The sequence below is a fragment of the Lepus europaeus genome, chromosome 20 (genome assembly GCF_033115175.1).
Source record: "Lepus europaeus isolate LE1 chromosome 20, mLepTim1.pri, whole genome shotgun sequence".
In the NCBI taxonomy this organism is placed as follows: Eukaryota; Metazoa; Chordata; class Mammalia; order Lagomorpha; family Leporidae; genus Lepus; species Lepus europaeus.
This window is the reverse complement of record NC_084846.1, coordinates 51647125-51672087: the sequence shown is the minus strand read 5'-3', so window position 1 is coordinate 51672087 and position 24963 is coordinate 51647125. Positions and strand designations below refer to the sequence as shown.

General features: G+C 47.6%; 1 protein-coding gene across 2 annotated transcripts in view; it reads right to left on the bottom strand.

Moving 5' to 3' along the window:
- Positions 1-13246: 13246 nt before the first annotated feature.
- The window catches only part of SLC25A13 (solute carrier family 25 member 13), a 186952-nt gene continuing 175235 nt past the window's right edge, over positions 13247-24963 (bottom strand). For both annotated transcript variants that reach the window (XM_062179221.1, XM_062179222.1), the window contains 3 exons: positions 14848-15006; positions 14661-14751; positions 13247-14396 (listed from right to left, as the gene is read on the bottom strand). In XM_062179221.1, coding sequence (XP_062035205.1) covers positions 14210-14396; positions 14661-14751; positions 14848-15006 — 437 coding nt within the window. In that variant the 3' untranslated portion in view covers positions 13247-14209. The remainder of the gene's footprint in view (positions 14397-14660; positions 14752-14847; positions 15007-24963) is intronic.

Below are 24963 nucleotides of genomic sequence, written 5' to 3'. Positions count from 1 at the left end.
ATGGCCTGGGAAAGCAGTAGAAAATGGCCCAAGTCCTTGGGCCCCTGCACTTATGTGGGAGACCCAGAGGAAGCTCCTGACTCCTGACTTCGGATGGGTGTAGCTCTGGCCTTTGTGACCAGTTGGGGAGTGAAACAGCAGATAGAAGACCTCTCTCTCCGTCTCCCTCCTTCCCACTCTCCCTTCCTTTCTTTCTCTCTGTCTCTGCCTCTCTTTCAAATAAATAAATCTTTAAAAATATATATGTATATTTCTTGGGATTTCATTCAATCATTAATTCTGGAGTTCGTCCACATGTTTATAGTCAGTTGATTTTCAACAAAAGAAGTATGTATGTACGTTGGAGAAAGGCAAGTCTTTGTAATAAGTGCTGCTGCGAAGGCTGGGTATGCACATCAAAAACACTACCACTGTCTCTCACCATGTACGAAAATGGACACAAAAGAGATAAAGAATTAAAGACATAAAGTAGACGTTTTCCAAAAGAGGGCATAGATGTGGCCAGAGAATCTATTTTTTAAATGCTCAGCATCACTAACCATCAGAGAAACGAAAATCAAACCACCATGAGATATAATCTCTCACACCAGTTAGAACAATTATTATCAAAAAGACAATAAAAAGTTCTGTTGGGGACATGGAGAAAAGGAAAACTCTCAGACTGTTGGTAGGAATATAAATTAGCATAGCAATTATGGAAAACAGTATAAAATTTCCTCATGAAACTAGAAACAGAACGATCCTATGATCCGGCGATCCCGCTAGTGGGTAAATATCCAAGAAAACTGAAATCAATCTATCAAAGAGACAGGAGCACTAGCATACCCACTGCAGCACTGTCCACAACAGACTAAATCAAAACTACATGTCCATTCTTGGGTGAATGGACAGAAGAGAACGTGCATTCTGTGTTTGTGAACGTCCTGTAAATATCAGCTATACTGGTATCTGATAAACGGTCACGTGTTCTCTGTACTGTATGGGAGCCTCCTGATGCTGTTTGCATCCCCCCTCTCCGCCTTTGTGCTGTTGTACATCCTACGGCTACACATGCTGTAAATCTCACAATACATCACTATTAGCTTTGCTTGAACAGCCAGTTACTTCTTAAGGAAATTGAAAAAACTTGTTTTTCAGCTTACCCATTTTCCATTTGACACTTGCCATTTCTCTGCACCGCTCTAAATTTACATCTGGTATCATTTCCTTCTGCCTGATGATCTGTTTAAGAGAGTTTTTTTCTGGTCCCATTTATCAGCAGTATGAATTTTCTTAGCATTCATCTGTATGATTCTGCCTCCATTTAGAAAACATATTTTCACAGTTTTTGTATTTCTTGCTCGGCAGCGTTCACTGCCTTCTTTTTTTTTTTTTTTCTTTTTTTTTTTAACTTTTATTTAATGAATATAAATTTCCAGTGTACAGCTTATGGATTACAATGGCTTCCCCCTCCCATAACTTCCCTCCCACCCGCAACCCTCCCCTCTCCCACTCCCTCTCCCCTTCCATTTGCATCAAGATTCATTTTCAATTCTCTTTATATACAGAAGATCAATTTAGTAGAAAGATTTCAACAGTTTGCACCCACATAGAAACACAAAGTGAAACATACTGTTTGAGTACTAGTTATAGCATTAAATCACAATGTACAGCACATTAAGGACAGAGATCCCACATGAGGAGCAAGTGCACAGTGGCTCCTGTTGTTGACCCAACAAATTGACACTCTAGTTTATGGCACCAGTAACCATCCTAGGCTGTCGTCATGAGTTGCCAAGGCTATGGAAGCCTTCCAAGTTTGCCGACTCTGATCATATTTAGACAAGGTCATAAAAGACAGAGTGAGGATAGTAACCAATGATCCTAAGAGTGGCATTTACCAGGTTTGAACAATTATACAGCATTAAGTGGGGAAGAGGACCATCAGTACACACAGGTTGGGAGTAGAGCCATTGGTGGTAGAGTAGAGGTTATGATTACAAAGGAATGAGGCCCAAGTGCACTAGACAGGGCCTAGAACAAAGGACAGAGTCATTATTAGAGGAGCTAAGAAAGGTGCTGTCTAAGCCACAAGTAATTTTTCTGATTGAGAGGCAAATAGAACCTGATAGAAGGGGCTTGATAATAATCTGGTGGGCTTTAGGCCTTGTAAATTCAGAGGCCCAGGCCTATCTATCTCTTCACATGGGGTATATCCTAAGGGAGGTGTGAACCTCCTAGGGGAAGGCACTCTGTTGACTTTCATTATTTGGCTGGCCTGGGAGGAGAGCTGGCCAGGTAAAGGCAGATGGCATCTCTAACAAGAAATTTACAGTTCTGCCCGCAATGTTGCTGACCCTACTTGACCATACCCTCAGCTGCAGTGTTCACTTTGGAAGTTGGGCTGAGTGAAGGGCTTTTCAGCTTAGAGCCAATAAGATCTGTGGCTCTGACCTGGGCATCCTTCGACTCCAGGGCAGGTCCATTTCCAGTGATCCAACTTTTGGCAGAGCTGCCAGGGCTCTTCACAAGCTGACTTCTGCTGAAGCCCAGGCTTACCACATTGAAAGCCACTGCAGTGGACTGGCCTGTTGGGTCTCTTTGAGGCAGATCACTGTACAGATCAGCCATTAATAGGCCTGACACCCATTGCTTCTGATGCCGAGCTTTCTTTTCCTCCTGGTTTGTGTTAAAGCAGACCAGAGGATGCAAGTCAAGGGAGTGCCAGTGTCCCATCTCTAATCTTCGGTGGCCTGAACTACAAGTCTCTAGTCACAGGCATGTTCTGTAGTAGTTTTTCTAAGGTAGACAATGCCCATGAGGAAAATTATATTCTCACTTTAAAACTTTCTTTCCCTTTGGTCTGAAAGGGAGGTTTTTTCTACTTACTGTATACTTCGCTGATGGCGAAGTGAATCTAGCTATGAGATTATTATTTAAGTTCTTATTTTGGCTATGCTATTACAGAAAAATGTTAGCCATCTCTTTTATAAGGTCTAAAGATTAAATTGTGCATCCTACAGATTCCTTCATAATAGAATTAGTTTCCTACCTTGAGGAGAATAGAGAAATGAAAGAACAAGTTGGGCTTAGAATAGAGAAATGAGGGAGCAAATCCTAGATCGCTTGCTGACATTAGCAATATCACATGAATACTTAGCAAACCGTTTCAACCATTAGATAACAACTTAAGAAAACATTTACCAGAAGGTCCAATGCCTTCTATAAATTTTAAGAATCATGTATTTGAAAACACTTCTTAAATATCTAACATGGTGTAGTTTGATTAGCCAGTAAACTTAAGCACAACCATATAAAATGTTTTTAGTTTCTTTCTACCAACACGTTTAAAACATATGATACACAGATTCAGGTCACTCAAATTAAAATGTATATTTGATTGATTTTAGCAGCTTAAATTTATGGACAATCTTATCTATAAGCCATTTAAAATAAAACTCTTAATAAAATTTCCCCATGTGGACATACAATATGTACACACATATAATATAGCATAATAGACCAATATAGCAATTTTAATAATAGCTTTTAAAATCTTTAACTCTTTTTTGTAAATTGCCAATTGATTTGAATTGCTTTTTCTTTTTAGTAACCTCAGTTAACCATACTTTCTCTCAGTTGGTACTGTTAATACATTATTGGCTTCATCTGTTTACAGAACCATCCCAAAGTACTGAATACAATAAAAGTGGCTGGAAAAAGTCCATAGGAACCTATAGGAGGACAGCTAAACACAGAACCAAAAACACTTTAGTTTTATGAGCAGCACATCATATATAACTGTGGATGACAAAAGACTTTAAGTCGCCATGTTTAAAATTATAAACTCATCAACCAACAAGAGGCACTTGCTTACTTCACAGTATTTTTGAAAGCACCTGTAGGATTTTACAAGTATTTAACCCTTTAGGCCTCTGGGGCTTTCTCATTAAGATAACTGTCATGTCTAGTAACAAAAGATCATTAGACTTTTTAATTCTCAAACATTTGTATTAATAGCATTTTCCATTATAGAAACTTAAAGTCTGGTACCACATCACATCTTGACAGTCCTTCTAATATCATCCAAATAGACTGATTAGTTGGTGTCTCTATAAGATGAGAGACATAGGTCCTTCGATTTTTTCAGTTGGGCCCAAACTAGAAAAACCAAAGTCCAGGATTTACTGGAAATTTTAGAGACCAGATTGTTTGAAACTTTGATTTTTTGAATGCCTGTCAAGAATGCCAAGAAGGCTCAAAATCCAAAATATCTGGTTGAAATAAGATTTCTTAAAATCATGACATAACATAGACCAAATTTGATCATTGTTACAAGGTGATTATTCAAATCTTTGAAAATAAGCACATATTTAAATAACCCATAGCTCTTAATAAAAATTCAGCTGTTTTTGAACAATTAGAATTTAACAGACATCAAGAGAACATAATAGATTACTTTAACACATTGCTTTAACAGAGCATCAGAGTTTAATTCTATGTCAAAGAGAAATTGAGCTTCCTGTGATCTTTTGCTGTGAGGTTTCCTTCCTTTACCTTCTTTCATATCGGTGACCATGTTTCTGTGTTTCTGTGTGTAAGACATCTTTAAGCATCTTTTGCAGGGCAGGATGAGTGGCAACAAATTCTTTCAGTTTCTGTTTGCTATGAAAAGTCTTAATTTGACCTTCATTCACAAATGAGAGCTTTGCAGGATATAGTATTCTGGGCTGGCAGTTTTTCTCTCTTAGTACCTGGGCTATGTCTCGCCATTCCCTTCTAGCTTGTAGGGTTTCTGATGAGAAGTCTGCTGTGAGTCTAATTGGAGATCCTCTAAGAGTAATCTGACGTTTCTCTCTTGCACATTTTAGGATCTTTTCTTTATGTTTCACTGTGGTGAGTTTGATTACAACATGTCGTGGTGAGGATCTCTTTTGGTCATGTTTATTAGGGGTTCTATAAGCTTCCTGTACTAAGATGCCTCTGTCCTTCTCCAAACCTGGGAAATTTTCTGCTAGTATCTCACTGAAAATGCCTTCTAATCTTTTCTCCCTCTCCATGCCTTCAGGAACTCCTAGAACCCGAATGTTGGGTTTTTTAATAGTTGGTTTCTTCACTGTGGTGTTTTTTCTTGTTACACTATGGCTCTATATTAAGTGGACTGTCTGCTTTCAGTGGAGCCTTAGAGGCTTGAGATGAGTGTGGACTGAGAGCTGTGTTTGGTTCCTCAGGGTTGAGGGTGTGTCAAGGATGACACTCCCAGGTTAGGTGTGGTAAATCTCTCTTTCTTTTTTTGATTTAAAAGGGAAGTAATTCCGCACAGCTGAACGTAATTGGAGGTAGTTAGCAGGCAAATGATATACCCACAGGAGCCAGAGATCGGAAGCTCTTTCCCAAGGACCACACAGGGAATCTCTGCTGTCCTCAGTGTGGGCTCCAATTCTCCTGCAGTCTCCCACTGGGTTGCCAAGTTAGATGCTAATCTCCTGTTATTTCACCCCTCCCCACAGAGTCAGGTTTTTCTGCTAGGCTCAGGGCTGGTGCAGACCTGAGGTCGCCCTGCTTATGACGTATGTCCAAAATGGCGCCTGCTCTGTCTTGCTCGCCTTTGAGAGGTGAGCGGAGAGAGAGAAACTCGTGTCCGTATCGGTCACTTTTTTTATTTTTTTCCTCTCTCTCTTCTAGTTAGCCTGGTGAACTTTTCCCCACGGAGTTTCAAGCCTCGTTCCCTCTAGCCTCCTCTTTCCGCTTGCCCGCTGGTGTCTCGGGCTATTGCGGTTCGGCTCACCTCGCGTTCCAGCGCTGGTGCGTTGAGTCCGCCGCTGGTGTCCCGAACTTGGGCTCCCACGCTCTCCACGCAGGTCCACTGTGAATCACTAGTTCCGGAAGAGTTTCCTCTGCTGTTTCATCCCCTACTCTTCCTTGACCCTGCAGTATCTCCACTTATATTAAACTTTCTCTCCCCCCGGACTAAGTTTGCTCCCTGCCTATTCCGCCATCTTGCCGCCCGACCTCCCTTCTGTCTTTTTTTTTTCCGGCGTGACGTAAGCCGCGCGACAGCCCTGGCCACAGGCGCTCTCGGATGACGTAAAATGTCGCGAGAGGTTAGAAAGTGGGCGTGGCATTGGACGTACTACTCTCCTGCCTTCTGTCTTATATGGTTTCCAACTAAAAATTTTCTTTATAGTCATTCTCTGTAGGGTATAGATCCCTTTGTCTCTAACTAAAGACTGCTTGTCACTGGTTACATCATTTTCATTATGATATACTTTGATGTCATTTTTTTTTTTTTTTGACAGGCAGAGTTAGAGAGAGAGAGAGAGAGGTCTTCCTTCCGTTGGTTCACTCCCAAATGACCACTATGGCCGCCGCGCTGCACCAATCCAAAGCCAGGAGCCAGGTGCTTCCTCCTGTTCTCCCATGCGGGTGCAGGGCCCAAGCACCTGGGCCATCCTTCACTGCTCCCGGAACACAGCAGAGAGCTGGACTGGAAGAGGAGCAACTGGACTAGAACCCGGGGTGCCGGCGCCGCAGGCAGAGGATTAGCCTAGTGAGCCGTGGTGCCGGCCAATGTCATTTCTTTAAGTTTGTTTGGCTTAGGTTCAATGAGCTTCATGGAATTGTAGACTTAAATTTGTAACTTTCCTTAAATTTGGAAATATTTCAGCTATTATTATTAATATTTCAGCTATTATTTCAGCTGAGACTTGAGCCAGTGCCCTTATGGGATACTGGCACTGCAGTATTATTATTATTATTTTGTAGTATCTAATATATTCCCATTCTCAGCTTTTCTTGTGAGATATTACAATTTTCATTATCTTTTTTTTATTATTTTTATTATTTTTTTTATTTTTATTTTATTTTTTTTGACAGGCAGAGTGGACAGTGAGAGAGAGACAGAGAGAAAGGTCTTCCTTTTGCCGTTGGTTCACCCTCCAATGGCCGCCGCGGTAGCGCGCTGTGGCCGGCGCACCGCGCTGTTCCGATGGCAGGAGCCAGGTGCTTATCCTGGTCTCCCATGGGGTGCAGAGCCCAAACACTTGGGCCATCCTCCACTGCACTCCCTGGCCACAGCAGAGAGCTGGCCTGGAAGAGGGGCAACCAGGACAGGATCGGTGCCCCGACCGGGACTAGAACCCGGGGTGCCGGCGCCGCAAGGCGGAGGATTAGCCTGTTGAGCCACGGCGCCGGCCAATTTTCATTATCTTTTATATCTTCCATTTTCATTGCCCTCCATGTTTTCCCAACCTTCACGACTATATGGATTGCTGGGCGGGGCATGTCTCTAGTGGTTGATATTTCACTTTGTTATGGTTTATATTTTCCATTTTCTTTTTGATTGGCAATTTTGTTAGATTATACCTTGGAAAAGTGTGAAGCTTTACTATTTTTTTTTGAATTTTTATTTATTTATTTGAAAGTCAAAGTTACACAGACAGAAGGAGAGGCAGATAGAAGACTTCCATTGCTGGTTCACTCCCCAACTGGCCGCAACGGCCAGAACTGCACGGATCCGAAGTCAGGAGCCAGGAGCATCTCCCGGGTCTCCCATGTGGGTGCAGGGGCTCAATATGGGATGCCACCACTGCAGGCGGCAGCTTTACCCGCTATGCCACAGCACCGGCCTCAATATTTTTTTTAAAAGATTTATTTGAAAGAGTTACACACAGAGAGAACAGGCACAGAGAGAGAGAGGTCTTTCATCTGATTCACTCTTTAATTGGCTGCAACGGCCGGAGCTGCACTGATCCGAAGCCAGGAGCCAGGAACCTCTTCTGGATCTGCCATGTGAGTGCAGGGACCCGAGGACTTGGGCCATCTTCTACAGCTTTCCCAGGCCATAGCAGAGAGCTGGATCAGAAGAGGAGCAGCCGGGGCCGGCACTGTGGTTCATTAGGTTAATCCTCCGCCTGTGGCGCCAGCATCCCATATGGGCGCCAGTTCTAGTCCCAGTTGCTCCTCTTCCAGTCCAGCTCTCTGCTGTGGCCTGGGAAGGCAGTGGAGGATGGCTCAAGTGTTTGGGCCCCTGCACCCGCTTGGGAGACCAGGAAGAAGCTCCTGGCTTTGGATCGGCACAGCTCCGGCCGTTGCGGCCATTTGGAGAGTGAACCAATGGAAGACCTTTCTCTGTCTGTAAACTCTACCTGTCAAATAAATACTCTAAAAAAAAAAAAAAAAAAAAAAAAAGTGGAGCAGCTGGGACTTGAACTGGCACCCACATGGGATGCTGGCACTGCAGGCGGTGGCTTTACCCGCTATGCCACAGCACCAGCCCACTATATTCTTTCAAGTAGTACTGAGTTTTGTCCTGGAAAACAGTTAAGTTACTTCGAAGCAGGTGAGTCAAATTGGCCCTGGTAAGGGATTGCAGCATTGTAGGCTGCAGCTTAACCGGCTGTGCCATGCCAGGCCCTACAGTCCATTTTAAAATCAGCTCAACAATCGCTCCTCTGCAAAGCGAAGCACCGTTCGGAGGGCCGGAGCTTTGGTAGGAAGGGGGGTCTCGGTCGGTGCCTGTGCCGGGGTGTGCCTGTGACCTAAGAAGAGAGCCTCAGACAAGCACAGTCCCTGTGCCTTCTTAATTTTCCTGCTAAAGTTATTCGCAGGGACTGTGGTTTTGCCTTGAGCAAACCACCCCTCCTTAACAGCCAGGAATATAAAAGCAAACATTATTTTATTAGGTTACCCCAGCAGATGAAAGCAATGGCCCATGTGCACTTTTTGGAGTCAATTAATGTTAGCTAAAAACAACCCTTCTTGCAAGAAACTTCCTGTTGTCTTCAGCTTTTTTTTTTTCTTTTTTGAAAGATTTATTTTTTTATCTATTTGAAAGGCACAGCTACAGAGAGGAGGAGAGAGGAAAAAGAGAGATCTTCCATCCGTTGGTTCATTCCCTAGACGGCCACGAGAGTTGGGGTTGGGCCATGCCAAAGCCGGGAGCCCGGAGCTTCTTCCAGTCTCCCATTCTCTGCTGCTTTCTCAGGCCATTAGCAGGGAGCTGGATCAATAGTAGAGTAGCTGGATCAGGAGCCAGCGCCCGTAGGGGATGCTGGCATCATAGGCACAGGCCTCACCTGATAAGCCACAATGGCAAAACTTGAGGCAAAGCTGAGGAACAGAAAGAGCTAGAAAAAAAAAAAAAAAAAGACTTTCACGGAGAAGAAAAATGATTTCATCGGCTCACCTCACTCCTAAGGTGACAATCACCTCAAAGGATGTGACTTTATTTTAAAGCTTTACATTGAACAATGATCAGGAAATTTAAATTTCTCTCATGGTTTATGTGACAGTTCCTGCCTCAAAGTAACCAACTGATGGAAAACAATTTTAAGTGGAAGTAGTAGTTTGAATGGCACATTTATTTACGACTTCAAAGGAAGTGATCAATACGTTAGACAGTGATTGTTTTCAGCTATGGTTTGAACCCCAGGAGCAGAAAAGGCCTGAAAAGCACTCTCCTTGGGGAAAAAATGATCCATTCTTCAAACATCCATCCATCCTTCAAAACAGTAACCGAGAGCTCATTAAGAAAATCTATGAAGGGCAGGTGTTTGGAGCAGCGGTTGAGAGAGCTTGGGATGCCTGCGTCCCACATCCGACCGCCTGGGTTTCGGTTCTGGTTCTGCTTTTGATTCCAGCTTCCTGCAGCGCAGATCCTGGAAGCAGCTGGTGGGGGCTCAAGTTCCTGGGTCTCTGCCACCAACGTGAGAAACCAGGATTGTGTTCCAGGCTCCTGGCTTAACCCCAGCTGTTGTGGGCACTTAGAGTGAACCAGCAGATGGAAGACAACTGTCTCTTTTTCTTTGTGTTTTCCAAATTAATAAACAAATACAGCCCCTACCTATAGGGCGCCCAGTCTGGCCCAATGTGCCAGTTTTGAAAGACAGAGGTGACCATGCCCCTAGGTGGCTCAGACATTCAGGGGGAGAAGGCAACTTCCTAACACCTGTGTCGTCCCCCCTACCCCACGCCCATGACCAAGGCAGACCTTGCTGGTGAGGGATAATCCTCAGACGTAAAAAACGGGAGCCCAGCCCCTCCACGGGCCATGCCATTTATGGGAAGAATTTCACGCCGTGACCAGGGAACATGTCTTTTAAAGATCCTTGGAAAAATCCACATCCTGAAAGCATCCAATTACCACAAACTTAAAATGAGGTTTTTTTTTTTTGTTCGGTGGCAAGGATACAAATTCATCCCCACAAGTTTGGCTTCTGTGGGCAAAGGCACGTGATGACTTTTAGCTAAGGAGGCGTCTGCAGAAGCTGCATGAATGGGCAGGGGGCTAAGAACCAAACTGCATGGCGGGCCCCCCTCCACCCGCGGACTTCCTGCACGCCTAGTCGGAGGAGGTTACCGACAGTTTCAAGCGCAGTTTGTTCCCGTTTTCATTATCCGCTCACTGAGCTATGCGCCGTTAAACATTTCCAGAAGACTGTCAAAACGTAAGCGTCCAGGCTTCCATAGGCCACACCATTCAGTAACATAAGCACGACGTTTTAAACATTGTTTTCCAGAGATGGTAAATATTTCAGCTAAGTAAAAACTGAAGCTTCAAATGCAATAAGCCTTTCCAAGGCTCTTCTCTGTGCCAGGATCCGTGTTTTCCTCTGTGCGACCCTGGCTGCTGGGATTCAGGTGACCCCAGGGGGCTCATCAAATGGCCGTGGGTTAGGAGGTGGGGCAGGCGCTTGGTGACAGCGTGCCACCCGGCCTCCGGAAAACCAGCCACGGCCGGGATTGAGCGTCAGCGTGTTCATTTTGTGGTCAGCTTCACATATTTTCCAGTCTTGAAAAAAAGAAAAAAAAAAAAAAAAAGCTGCTAGGGAAATCAGGCCTCTCTCCCACCCCGCCCCCAAGTCATCAGGAGGTGGGCCCAGAACTGTGTGGGAAGCCGGCGGGCCCCTTGGGTAGGAGTCGCCTGCTTGGCTTCCCAGCTCTGTGGAGGAAACCGATGGAGGCGCTGGTAGCAGCCACACCACCCAGGGCAAATGTTACCTGGTTGTCACCACGCACTGATCACAGTCTCTGTCACGCCACCCAGCCAGCAGAACTTGATGGAAATCAGGCCTCCTTCCAAGTCCCTCCCCCATCACTGGAACAAATGAGTGCACCCAGGGCGCAGAGAAAGCTCGCACACGGTCCCACCTGCACTGGCTTCCGGGGGCCGCTGGCTGCTGACTTATTGACAGGACGCGTGCTGAGCTCTGGGTAAGTCCACGCGGAGTCCAGAGGCCTCCATCCCATACAGCAGCTCTGAATATCAGCAGGCAGGGCAGGGTTTTTGCCATGCAACTTTGACCTATGAAATTCCAGGCAAGTGAAGAGAAGGAACACAGAGTCTCTGGGGCTTTGCTGATGGCACCATGCACCTTGCTGAGGCCAGGAGTTCTGTGACTGGTCTGAGAGAGGACAATACAGGTTCTTGTCACGTTCCGTGCTGGTCGGGAGAGGGTGACCCCATTGGTTGTGTCAAACAGACATGAAGCAGCCATATAGCAGACGGGTTAAAAAAATTCCTGGAGAAGTGGAATTACACAGTACATTCATTTTTCGGTGATAAAAGTTTTAAATCCATGCACTGTTTTATCCTAACACGTTTTCTACAAACTTTTTGAAGATGTCATATGTGTAGTTGTCCTGTGTCTGGTGACGTTAACAAAGCTCTTCATTGGGGAAAAAAAAAATGAGATCTGTGGACAATGTTGAGTCTTTCCAGTTCCAAACTTTAACTCAAGCCCAACCTGTTGCTGGCCTACTCTGGAGACTAAGCCATGGCTGTCCCCTGTGGAGGGGAACATGGGAGGCTCCCAAGGTTCACACGAAATGCCAAGGGGTTAACCATAGTTTCTTTGGGAGCATACCTGTAATCCAAGATGACTGGGTCTAAACTCTGCTCAGAACACACTTCTTTCCCCAGGGCATTAGTCAAGTGTTAACAAATGCTAGACACAATGGTATATGGTTTTGGTGTGAATAAGAGTCAGATTACATTAGAAAATGCAATTGCCATTGCATACCAGTTTTTTTTTTTTTTTTTTAAGATATCTCTTATTTGAAAGACAGAGTTACAAAGAGAGGTAGAGCCAGAGAGAGAAAGACCTTCCATCCATTGGTTCACTCTCCAAATGACCGCCAATGGCCAGAGCTAAGCTGATCCATAGCTAGGAGCCAGGAGCTTCTTCTGGGTCTCTCACATGGGTGCAGGGGCCCCAGGGCTTGAGCCATCTTCTACTGTTTTCCCAGGCCATAGCAGAGAACTGGATTGGAAGTGGAGCAGTTGGGATGAGAACTGGTGCCCATATGGGATGCCGGCACTGCAGGCCAGGGCTTTAACCCACTGTGCCACAGAGCCAGCCCCATTATACCAGTTTTTACATCCAACTTCCACTGAAACCTTCTATTGTTCTCAAGTGCTGGGGGTGACGTAACAAGCGTCAGTTTGCTAGCTTCTTGGCATACGTGGGACCACATATAGTTTCTTTTACCCTGACCCATGAAAATGAGAGCATCCGTTAACTTGAAAGATCATGGAGGCAGTTCAAGTTCCATCTGCTCCACTTCTGATGCAGCTGTCTGCTGTGGCCTGGGAAAGCAGTACAAGATGGCCCAAGTCCTTAGGCCCCTGCACTCGCGTGGGAGACCTGGAAGAGGCTCCTGGCTTCCGATTGGCTTACCTCTGATCATTGCAGACATCTGGAGAGTGAACCAGCGGATGGAAGAGCTACTCCCTCCCCTCCATGCCTCTGCCTCTCTGTAGCTCTGCTTTCAAATAAATAAATCAATTTTTTAAAAAAGGAAGATGATGGGGAAATACCTATGTCAAGATGAATACCACTCATCCACCCCCCACCCCCCACCCCCCCAAAAAAAAAAACCCTCACAACAGAGAGGATGGTGCTGTGGCTACCACTTGGAATTCCCACATGCTACACCAGAGCGCTGCTTTGTGTCCTGCTTACTCCACTTCCAATCCAGCCTCCTCCAATGCATCTGGGAGGCAGCAGACGGCTGGCCCAGCCAGAGCTCCTGCCACTCACGTGAGACACCCTGATGGAATCTGGCTCCTGGCTTCAGCCTGGCGGTTGATGGCATTTGAGGACTGAACCACCAGATGGAAGATCTCTTTATCACTCTCTTCCTCTCTGTAACTCTGCCCTTTAAATAAATACATCTTAAACACACACACACACACACAGTAATATGGAGTCCAATAATGACAATTATTGTAATCGCTCACCACAAGACAGAAAAGGGCAAACAATTCAATAGCTTTAAAAATAGTTTATTTCCATCTCCATAGACACATGAACCTCTGACCATTATGCACCACAAATTAAATAGAAGCTTACATTAGGATATATTTGTCTCACATGATTCAAGATCAAGAGGATTTTAAAAGTAAATGGGTGCCAATTATTGGGGGGGAAGGGAGGGTGATCTGGGCTGGGACCCTAGGGCCACAGGGCGCATACACCTTTCTACAGTGTTCACTGAAATCGGCAGTGATCAGCACACGAGCATCATGGGAGAAGTTACCCGGAATCGGCACATCCAGGAGAGGGGCTGCCTCTGCGTGGCCGACACCAGGAGCAGTTCCCTAATGCGCGAGGGCTTTCCCTAGCAGCCTCTGTGCCGGTAACAGACTGCGATTACTAAACATCTCCAATGTGGTTTTCATTACAAAGAAACATGTTTCACATAAAAGCTTCGTAATGTAATCCAGAGGCAGAATCTGTGCGTGTTTGGACATGTGAAGCCTGGCTGGCTATTGCTGATGTATATATTTTTCATTTCTTCCAGTGTTTCTTTAGTTTTATAAATACGCACCCAGTTTCCTTCCAGTTTAAGCCCCCGTGGAACGCGTTGCCGTGAGAACCATGATTGCCTTTCAGGAGCCTCTTTGGGCCTGTGATCCAGATGCGAGGAGAGGGGCCCTGATATCTGCTCGAACTCGCTGCTCCCCCAGATCACACAAGTGCTTGACCGAATCCCAGCAAACGTCAGACACACACGCCAAGCTTTGTGGGCGGGGGCCCAGAGAATAATCAGGAATAATTCCATAGTGATCTGGTTAAGGAAACACACAGAAAACGAACGATCTCACTCTATGAAAAGCGCTGACTTGAGTTTCAACCCCAGGTGGACGGGAAGGGCCCGAGGGTCTGCTTCGGTCTGCTATGGCTGTGGCAGGGCCAGATGCGTGGCCACGCCCCGGCCTGGTCCCCTAGGGGCCGCCACTGGTGACCCCTGAGGTAGATGCTGACGGCTTGAAGAGAGGTAGGTAAAGTCCGAACTTGCTCTCAATCCCCGCGAAGGTGGCCACGGCCAGCTTATAGCCGCCCACGTGGTCAGGATTCGGAGCCGGCAGAGTGATCCTGGACTTAGGCACGGGTTCAGCTCCCACGGGCTTCCTAAAATCGAACACACAGTAAGAATTGGCATTTGGGGCTTAATTAATTTATTATTTTTTTCCCTCAACTTGAAAATAACATTTAAAAACTGTCCACGTTTGCTACCTAAAGCAGTCGCTGAATTCCAAATGCTTCTACGTTCCCCTTGGAAGTGACTTTGCCAACAGTTTTTCCTGATTTCCCTCGGTCTTCGCCATCTCACCCAGGGGCCTGACCCACGGCCCGGCCTCCATGACGGCCGAGCCCGGCGAGCAGGGTACTTACACGCCTCCGAAGTCGATGTAGAACCAGCGCTGCAGCAACTCGTACGTCAGCAGAGTGACACCGAACTGGGGTGAGGATCGAAACACTCGTGCTTAGGGAAAACAGCCAGATAACCAGGTGTCATTCGACGTCAGAAAAAAACGTACCTGGGACCAAAGAGTGAGCTAAGAACACGCTATTTCCTTACCGCCCGCTCCTTTCCACAGAGCTTTGGGGCCTTCCTCCCGCAGGATCTTCCGAAAGCAGTCGATCACTCCGCTGTAAGTGGTCTGGCCGGCCCGGGCAGCCACCTGCAATCTTGTCTTGATGACATCAGCAGGGGTCACTAGAGATGCGGCAGGCATACCTGCAGGAGAGACACAGCCGGTCACAGCCTCGCTGCATACAAATAACTGCACGAGGCACCGCGATGCAAACAGAGGCAGGAAACCCCCTGCCGCCCTGCGCACCTCCCCTTTCCCCAGTCTCCCAGCCTCCACCTGGGTGGCTTCTGGTCTCAGTACTTGCGGGACTGGAGGCATTACAGAGCAGTAATGCTCCTTCCATCGTGGGAGAACCAACAGAGGAAGGGCCCCCGCCCCCGCCCCGGGCTTTCCTGTTGCAATCAGTGACACGCAGTTACCAGGCCCCACATTTCCACAGTGCGGCCTGGTTTGGGCTTCCTCTTTGTGGCATTCTGCGGGTGCTGGCAGTCGTGGCAGACGACTTCTCTCCTACACTCACACACTCACACGGTGGGAAGAAAGACCCCCCTGAAGGCTGCACAAACACTGCATGTGTGCACAAGTGTGCAAGGGTCAGGGGAATGGGAGATGCCCACGGATAAGCTCAACTCCAGGGAGATGCGTGAGGGGAGGCTCAGGATCCAGCCTGGCAATCAACGAAAGGGGAACACCTCCACTAACAGCCCTCCCTCAATTACCGATGGGAAATTTTTCTGTAGTCACTTTATCCAAAACGGGACAGCCCATGTTTAGATTTTTTAAAAGTGAGACTGTTTTCAGAAGGCTCTGTCTCTTATGGTTTTATTACTTTTCCATTATGAACCTATTCCAAACCAAATTGGTCAGATACAGATGCATAAATCTCCTTTGCTTTTTTTAAGGCTTAATAATTCTGTAAGAATTTCGGTCCAAACCAACATGGTCTGGCTCACGACGACATCTCATCCCTCTAGAAGACAGCTTTGGACTCAGAATGTGTGTGTGTGCATGTGCACACGTGTGGCTCTGTGTGCTGTGTGCTTGCACTTACATTACCAGACCAGCTGCGCTCCCTCTTCTGTCTTTAACCAGCTCCTCAAAAACACTCCCCTTCACAGCTTCTACAAAACGCATGTGAAAAGCGTTTTGTTTCACTGGGTAAGTCGTACTGAATTTCCTATTAGTGTACAGGAATTGTTTTAACCCTGAGCCATGAATTTACCTTCCCAACATAATAGAAGGAAACATGAAAAATGCTTAGAAACCCACTGAGTCCACGCCACAGATCTTGCTGTACTTCCTGGTTGGGGAAGAGTTTAGCAAGCCAGTCTGCTCCAGACACGCACTAAAACCCTCCTCCCAGCACTGGGCAGGTGTGTCAGGGTGCGGCTGTGAAAGACTGACAGGCACTAAAATGGGGACACGTTCCTTTCGGTCAGGGTGGCTTTTCATGAGCAGGTAGGTGCCTGCTTTGCAAAGGGAGCGAGGCACTACCAGGGGGACAGGAACAGGGGGAGTGATGCTCTCAGTGGAATAAAAATGCTCCCTGAGCCCCATCAGTCACCTAGCAGGCTGTGCTGCAGCACTGCCTGGTGGCTCCAAACACGGCAACCAGGACACGATGCTCGTGGTCCCGATTCCCAGCTCCCCTCCCTCTGGGCGGACAGCTGCAAGGGCCTGGAAGGAACCGTGCATCTCGCGGACCGGGGATTGCTGGTGTGATGACCTGCTGAGTTAGGCTGCTCCAACAGCAGGCGTGGAGAATGTGAGGCCACCAGAGATCTGCTGATTTTGAAGGCCAGGGTTGGCAAAGTCTGTCTGTGAATTTGCCAGGTCTCTCCCGGTTCCCACAAGGCCACAGCAGGGCTGATCAAGTGATGTGAACTTCCTGTATGTCTAAAGAGGGGGAGGGGTGGGAAGGGACCAGGACAAAGAAAAGGCTTCTTCTCCAAGTGCCCAGCAGGAAGGTGCCCGGCAGGCTGGCTGATTTCTCAAATTAGGGACCTGATGCCACCCAGCACCTGTGCGAAAGGAACAAGGAGGGATGTTCCTCGGCCAGGACAATGAGATCACAAGTCCTCAAGGGGATCTGGCCACTGCAGAACTGAGGATTCAAAACAAACAGAAAACACGGCCAGCAACATACAGCTCTGGGGCATGAGTCATTCTTCATTTTCACCAATATTCCAGCAGTATCTGTGAAGAGTGTGCTTCTTGGCTTAGTGGATACAGAAGTTCATATCTATTTATTGTGAGCCAAAGCTAACAGTTTTCCTGGGGCCAGTGCTGTGGCATAGCAGGTAAAGCAGCTGCCTGCGATGCCTACATCCCATGTGGATACTGGTTCGAGACCCGGCTGCTCCACTTCTAATCCAGCTCTCTGCTAATGGCCTGGGAAAAGCAGCAGAGGATGGCCCAAGTGTTTGGGTCCCTGCCACCCTTGTGCAAGACCCAGATTAAACTCCTGGCTCCTGGCTTTGGTCTGGTCCAGTGCTGGCTGTTGTGGCCATCTGGGGAGTGAACCAGTGGATGGAAAATCTCTCTCTCTCCAAAACGCTTTCAAAACAAATCAATAAATCTTTAAAAATTCCAATCCGTTCCCTTCCCATCATTCTGCGTCACTGTTTTCCCAGGCTTCACATGAGTACATTTGCCTTCAAAATGCATCCCCAAGTGTCTGTTTTCACTAGGGACCCCGACGGCATTCATAGCAGGGGCGGGGGTAGCTGACTTACTGCTCCTGTCCTTTGAAAACACTTTGATTTTCTCTGCTTCTAGGTACTTCCCTTTTGGATCCCATTTATTCTTATTTAAAGCCTTTAAAGAAAAGATAGATTTGAAAGGCAGAGTGACAGGAAGAGAGGGAGAGCGAGACAGTGAGAGTGACAGAAAGAGAGAGAGAGAGAGAGAGAGAATCTTCCATCAGCAGCTTACTTCCCAAATGCCTCCCAAGAGCTGGGGCTGGGCCAGAAACTCCATCTGGATCTCCCTTGTGGGTGGCAGAGGCCCATGAACTTGGATCATCATCCACTGCCTCCCCAGGTGCACATGTGCAGGATGTAAGACCCGAAGTGGAGGTGGGAGGTGACCCCAGGCATCCTGAGCGGGAGCTCAGCCTGCTGCGCCCCAACACCTCTCCCTACTTGTTTGCACAGGTGCACACCTGCAGTGTGCACACTTGGGGAGCCCCTCCAGCCCCGTCCTGCACACATTCTCAATTACTCTCCTTTCCTTCACTTGCCGCCCACAGCCCTTCTTGCAGAGAGAACACGGAGACTGACTCACTTCAAATATCCCACAGTTTCCGCCTTTTCATTTTGTTTCTGCCAGGTTCTGTGAGGGGTACATTTTGAGGTTTTTTTTTTCTTTTCTTAGCATTCATTTATTTATTTGAAAGGTGGAGTTACAGAGAAGACAGAAGTAGAGGGAGGGACAGAGGGAGGAGGAGAAGAGGGAGAGGGAGAGAGGGAGAGAGGGGGAGAGGGAGAGAGGGGGAGAGGGAGAGAGGGGGAGAGGGGGAGAGGGAGAGGGAGAGAGGGAGAGAGAGGGAGAGAGGGAGAGAGAGCGCGAGAGAGCGCGAGAGAGCGCGAGAGAGCGAGAGTGCGAGCTATCTTTACCCACTGATTCACTTCCCAAATGGCTGCCACAGCCAGGACTAGACCAGGCTGTTGCTATGAGCCAGGGGCTTCTTCCAGGTCTCCCACGTGGTTGCAAGGCCCCAAGCACTGAGCCATCTTCCACTGCTTTTCTAGGCACATTAGCAGGGAGCTGGGTTGGAAGTGGAGCAGCGAGGACACGAACCAGCGCCCCTACGGAACCACCATTGTAGGCGGTGGTTTAATTAGCTCTGTGCCACAAGATGAGCCCCAACCTTTGAGTGAGAAACTCCTTTTATTTTGCTCTCTCCACTGAATGCTCACGTGCCTGGGAACATCATTATGGCTCAAGACATCCCCTCCTTGGCACCTGAAGGTATCCCAAAAATCGCAGATGGGAAGTCAACATGCGATTACTGTGTTTTTTTTTTCCCTGTCTGCTCTCCTTCTTACTCCTCCCTGGGGAACTCTAACAGACTTAGACCTCCTGCATCTACACCAAGTGTCTCCTCCATTGCCTCTTCTTTTCCGTCTCTGTATCTTTGCTCCACATTCTAGAGTTTTCCATGACTTCATTTTCTGGATGCAGAATGGTGTTTGATCATCACCACTCCACCATTCAGAATCAGCTCTGCAGTTTGAATTTTGGCAGTCCTGCCTTTCCCTAATTTTCAAGGAAGCTCCCTTAACTGATTACTTCTATCAGGTTTCTCCAAGGACTAGTAACAGTTCTTCAAACTTCTCCTCGGTGTCCCGCACGGCCGATTTTCTCTGTGAGTCGTGTGCCCGCTCACCCGGCTAATCCTGCACGTCAGAGGACCTGTGGCCGTCTACTGAAACTCAAGGTCAAAGGGCAGACAGATGCTGTGGTTGACTGCAGCCATACGCAGGGTCCGCCTCCTGAAAACGCGAGGGTGGGTCCCTGGGTGAGGCTGGGCCACTGGTGGAGGCGGAGAGCTTCCGTGCTCCTCTCGGGAGGAACTGCCGTTTGCTTATTTTCTCTGCACCTTTCCGGCCCTCACACTTGCCCTCGCTAGGGGCACCTTAGAAAGGTGCACTGAGCGTTTAACCTGGAGCAGGCTGCCCAAAGCCATGGATGGAGAGCGGGGGCCACGCCGCTCTCCAGCTGGGGTGAATGAGGCGTTCTGCACCCCCGACCTCTGCCGCAGGTGTCCAGCTGCTCGGCTTTCTAGGCCGGCTCCTGAAACAGCTTTTGCTGCCAGTGATCTGGGCTGTGGCGCTGCTCAGCCCGGCGTCAGCGCCCCTGCGGCTCTAGCCCCTCCGCTGAGGGCCAGGGCTAACAGCCTCCAGTGTCGGCAAGAAATTTTCTGAGTGTGCGCTCTGACATTCTGAGGTATTTGGGAGGCGAGACAGAGAGATGGATGAGTGGGCAGAGCCCACTACCTTGGTCCGATTTCTCTACCATCCTTTTTTTTTTTTTTTTTTTTTTTTAAGATCCAGTAGTTGCATTTAATTCTCTCAAGGCTTATGCCCATATGATCCACAAGCCTGCATCAATAGCACTTTTCTCTACCATGGTAGGGCACCGTGATCAGTCACACCCATCTAACACTTCTGCATCTATATATGAAACAGCTTCTAAAGATATCCTTGGATTACAATTTCTTCTCAGCTCACCAGCTCAAAGGTAAGACAGTCACTACTGTTTGATTTGTTCCCATAGCCTATGGCTTTGATGACAAAAATTACCTAGTGTGATGGATCACTCTATAGAATTTGGAATAAGGTATCTTTTATTTGATAGCATCTGTAGACTGTATTACCCTGCCCTTCCCTAATTAAAAAGCACCATGCTAGTTACAGGGAATCAGATTTGTTTCTTTTTTGCTTTTTTGTTTAAATTTATGCATTTATTTGAAAGGCAGCGTGACACAGAGAAGTGGGGCGTGGATGGGAGGGAGGAACACACACACACAAATACACACACATACCCTTCCACCTGCTGCTTCACTCCCCAAACGGCCAGGGCTGGGCTAGTGCCCAGGTGGAATGCCAGTGTTGAAGGTGGACGCTTAACCTGCTGCGCCATCAGCCCAGCCCCAGAATTTGGTTTCTTAATCTCAGAAGCCTGCTTTGGCCCTCACCCCTGACACACTGAGGCACACTGGCCAATGAGGAAAAATTCACAAGTTGCTTAGCCCTGCTCTACCCTGTGAAGCTAAGGAGTGGATGTTCCCAGTATTTAAAGGCATCCCCGGTTAATTCCAGTACATAGAAAGCATGACTGTATTCACTTACAGATTCACCTGATTTATAATAGGGGTGGGTCAACTAAAAACTGCATATCTGAGTAGTACTGTGTTAGAGGTCAATTTAAGTATGGTCCATATAAAAACAGTCATGCGACATTTAAAGTAAGTTAGTGGCCAGTAGGTCCCTGAAGTTCCCCGCCTGAAGTTCCATGCGAATAGGAAGATGTTTCTACTCAGAGACAGGCTTTGCTCCCGAATGACCTGGTAGCCCACTGCTGCCGGGGAGGTGTGTGCAGGCACTCCCTGTACACGGTACACAGCGTGTGCCCTCACTGGGAGGCGCCTTTGCTCTGACTGCACGGGGGCAGGGCGTGGGGGAGCCCTGACCCAGCCTCCACCCAGCAGCCCCTGCTGCTCTGGGGCACTTCCCAATGCTTCTGCAGCAGGCACGCTCTGGAGGCAAAGTCCTCCCGCCCTGCCCCACGCAGCCCTCAGCTCTCCACTGTGCAGCTGGGCGCCTGCTCACTCCTCCCACTGCGTCAGCTCACCGCTCGCTGCTGGGTTCGGTCCTTTATGTTTATCCGGTAACAAAACACATGACTAATCCTTCTTTGCTCTAATTTTAGGCTATTTTACTTCGGATTTTCAGGCAAACAATCATTTGTAAATAATGATGGCTTCGTTTTTCTTTTTCTATTATTTATGTAACACTTATGACCCTTAATTCTTTTTTCTATTTTACTACATCGACTGGAGCTTCCAGGATAAGGCTGAATAACCAGGATGGGAGAGACATCTCTAAGTTTAGTAAGAATGGTGCTTAGGACGTTTGCTCTAGCTTCCGCCATCCGTTAGTAAATTCAGACAACTGCTTAATTCTCATTACATAGTTCTCACAGATTTGTAGAATACACAAGGCCATCAAGCCTTGTAGCTGACTTACTCTTTCAAGAAGGAGACCAATCTGACAAGTTGTTTCCTGCGTTTTCCCGTTGTACAGAGAAATGGCAAACGACGCCATTTTCCAAAATGGCAAAGGACGCCGTCTCTTCTTGGGGCTGGCTCACAAAGACATGGCAGCTTCCGCCTCTCTGTTCTCCCTCCCATCTTGCTCTGGGGGACCAGCTGCCTCACCGTGGGCATTGCTAAGGTAGGCCCTGAGGCCTCCTGTCAATAACCAAGGGACTGGGGCACCATGACAGGGGAGCCTCCAACTCCCAAGCCTTCCAGAGCCCTGACTGCCACTCGGACTGCACCCGCATGCCTTCCTGGAGCCAGAGACACCTGGATAAGCTGTCTCCAACCCTACTGGGTTCCCAAGGCTGGGAGAGACTGAACACTTGCTTTGTAAAAGTCTTTACTTCTAGGGTTGGCGCTGTGGTATAGCGGGTAAAGCCACCACCTGAAGTGCCAGCATCCCATATGGGTGCCGGTTTGAGTCTTGGCTGCTTCACTTCTGATCCAGCTCTCTGCTATGGCCTGGGAAAGCAGTGGAAGATGGCCCAAGTGCTTGGGCCCCTGCAGCCATGTAGGAGACCCGGAAGAAGCTCCTGGCTCCGGAACAGCACAGCTCCAGCCACTGTGGCCAACTGGGGAGTGAACCAGCAGACGGAAGACTTCTCTCTCTTTCTGCCTCTGCCTCTCTGTAACTCTGTCTTTGAAATAAATAAATAAATCAATCAATCCTTTTTAAGATAGCTTTATTTCTTTATCCTTTATTTGCAAAGCAGAGAGAGAGAGAGAGAGAGAGATTTTCTTCTATCTGCTGGCTCACTTCTCAAATTGTCAATACCTAATCTAGACACTCTCTGGAAGGCTACAGGGCGAAAGTAAGCCAAACAGGGATGTTAACCACCACAAACTTTTGAGAGAAATGTGGTAATGCCTTACAATCACACTTTCTACCAATATGCTCACTTTATAGCATTTTGTTTCTCAAAAAAAATGATTTAAAATAGAGGAAAAGCCTTTGGGCATAGACTGGAGTTTTTTTCTCTACAAGAATATGACTTATCTAAAATTTTTGGCAAAAAATATAAGTATTAAAGGTTGGAAAATATTTAAGTATGCAGCAAAAAAACTATGCTTAGAAAGTTTTAAATGATAAATCATAAAATTACTATTATTGAACATGTCTGAATCCATATTTTACGCCAGGCACCATCTTCAATCTTTGCATCTATTAATTCAGTTGATCCCTATAATAGTCTTGTGAGGCTAAGACTACACTTACTCCATTTAGAGATGGAGAAATAGGCAGAGGGGGATTAAATCCTGCGTGCAGTCACAGAGTTCTATGTGAGGAGACCTCGACAAGACCCTGCATGGTCTGACCCACAGCACTCACCATTAACCCTTCCGCTAGGATGCTAACTACCGTGGGGTAGCACAGTACACCACGCAGACACACAGTGTGGCCAAGCATTAGCAAAAATGTTAAACTGCAGTTGTCTTAATAATGGATTATTTTCTTATTTATTCATTGTGGTACTTTCAAAATATTCTTTTACAACAAGCAATATTACCTTCACATCATAAAGAACAGAAGGAAGAAAACAACTCTTAAAAGAGCAGAAAGGGGGCCAGCGCCGCGGCTCACTAGGCTAATCCTCCGCCTTGTGGCGCTGGCACACCGGGTTCTAGTCCCGGTCGGGGCACCGATGCTGTCCCGGTTGCTCCTCTTCTAGGCCAGCTCTCTGCTGTGGCCAGGGAGTGCAGTGGAGAATGGCCCAAGTGCTTGGGCCCTGCACCCCATGGGAGACCAGGAGAAGCACCTGGCTCCTGCCATCGGATCAGCGCGGTGCGCCGGCAGCGGCGCGCCGGCCGCGGCGGCCATTGGAGGGTGAACCAACGGTAAAAGGAAGACCTTTCTCTCAGTCTCTCTCTCTCACTGTCCACTCTGCCTGTCAAAAAAAAAAAAAAAAAAAAAAGAGCAGAAAGGGTGAGTGTTTCACAGGGCAGTTAGATGCTGCTCGAGGCAGCCGCGTTCCCCACGGGAGTGCCCGGATTTGAGTGCTGGCCCTGCTCCTGAGTCCAGCTTCCCGCTACTGGGGAGTTGGGCAGAAATCTAGTGATGGCCCAAGCAGCTGAGTTCCTGTGGGGCTCAGTCTTCCACGTGGGGACCTGGATTGAGCTCCTGGTTCTCGGGCACTGAGGAAGTGAGCCAGAGGATGGGAAGTATCTGTCTTATCCTTTCACACACACACACACACACACACAACACAAACTAGTCATTTCTACAGCTCTGATAGCATGGGTTTCCCAGCAAACTTCTACCCAGAGATGAAATTGCTCTTGGAGACCTAATTGTTCTAAATGAGGAGTTAAAGTCAATATGAGAGGAATTCAAGAAAAGTTTGTGGCAAATGAAATTGAAGGTGATTTTGAAATCTACGCCCAACTTTTTCATAGTATACACATCTCAGGGACTTTTTGAAGACCTCTACTATGCACGGGTTTCAAAATTCTTCGCACTGAAATATACATCTTTTACTTCAATTTTCCATGAACCTTTTGAGGTACCAGGGTATTTTTGTGTAGACGTGAGGTCAACAGGACTTCGGAGAGAATCCTAGACCTAGATCCTACCTGGCTCCTAATTTCACCACTGGTTTCTGGCAAGACTGTCGGTTCTCCTGGATTCAGCGTGGCACTGGCTAACACTGATGGTGCGCTCACTACCTGTGGGGCTCCTGGCAAAGTCCTTCCCATGGGCGTGCTCATCTGGGCCTCACAACGGCACTCTGCTGACAGGTGCAGAAGCTGCCCAAGGTCGCACACTAGCACTCAGGTCTAGTGACCCAAGTGCACTCACTGCTCCCACTAAGTCCTACCTTAACGCTGTAATTGCACAAAAATCATACTTCCTACCACTTCAGTCCAAAACCTTTGCTCATTTCTGCATGTGAGTGTCATTTAGACAGGGCACAGTGAGTGAGTGGCCAAGCTGGAATGCAAACTGGGAATCCTATACTCTCTTCTTGAAATCATGATCTCAATGCTGCTCATATACCTAAAGTCCCTGTGCAGCCAGGACGGAACCACACAGCCTCACTGCTTCTGAGGGAGAGGAGTGAACCAGGCATTCAGGAGGAGCCACGCGGGTCCCTGCCTCCAGGGGCTCTCAGGCCACAGGCTGGGGACAGGGGACACAAAGCAGCCAACAGCTCCACTGGAAGTTGATCTCAGAGACTCAGGCCACCCTGGTGATGAGGACAGCACCTGTATCAAAAATGCCTGGAGCCCGACATTCCGTCAGCCTTAGGGTGTCCATCACCACCTGGAGACCTGA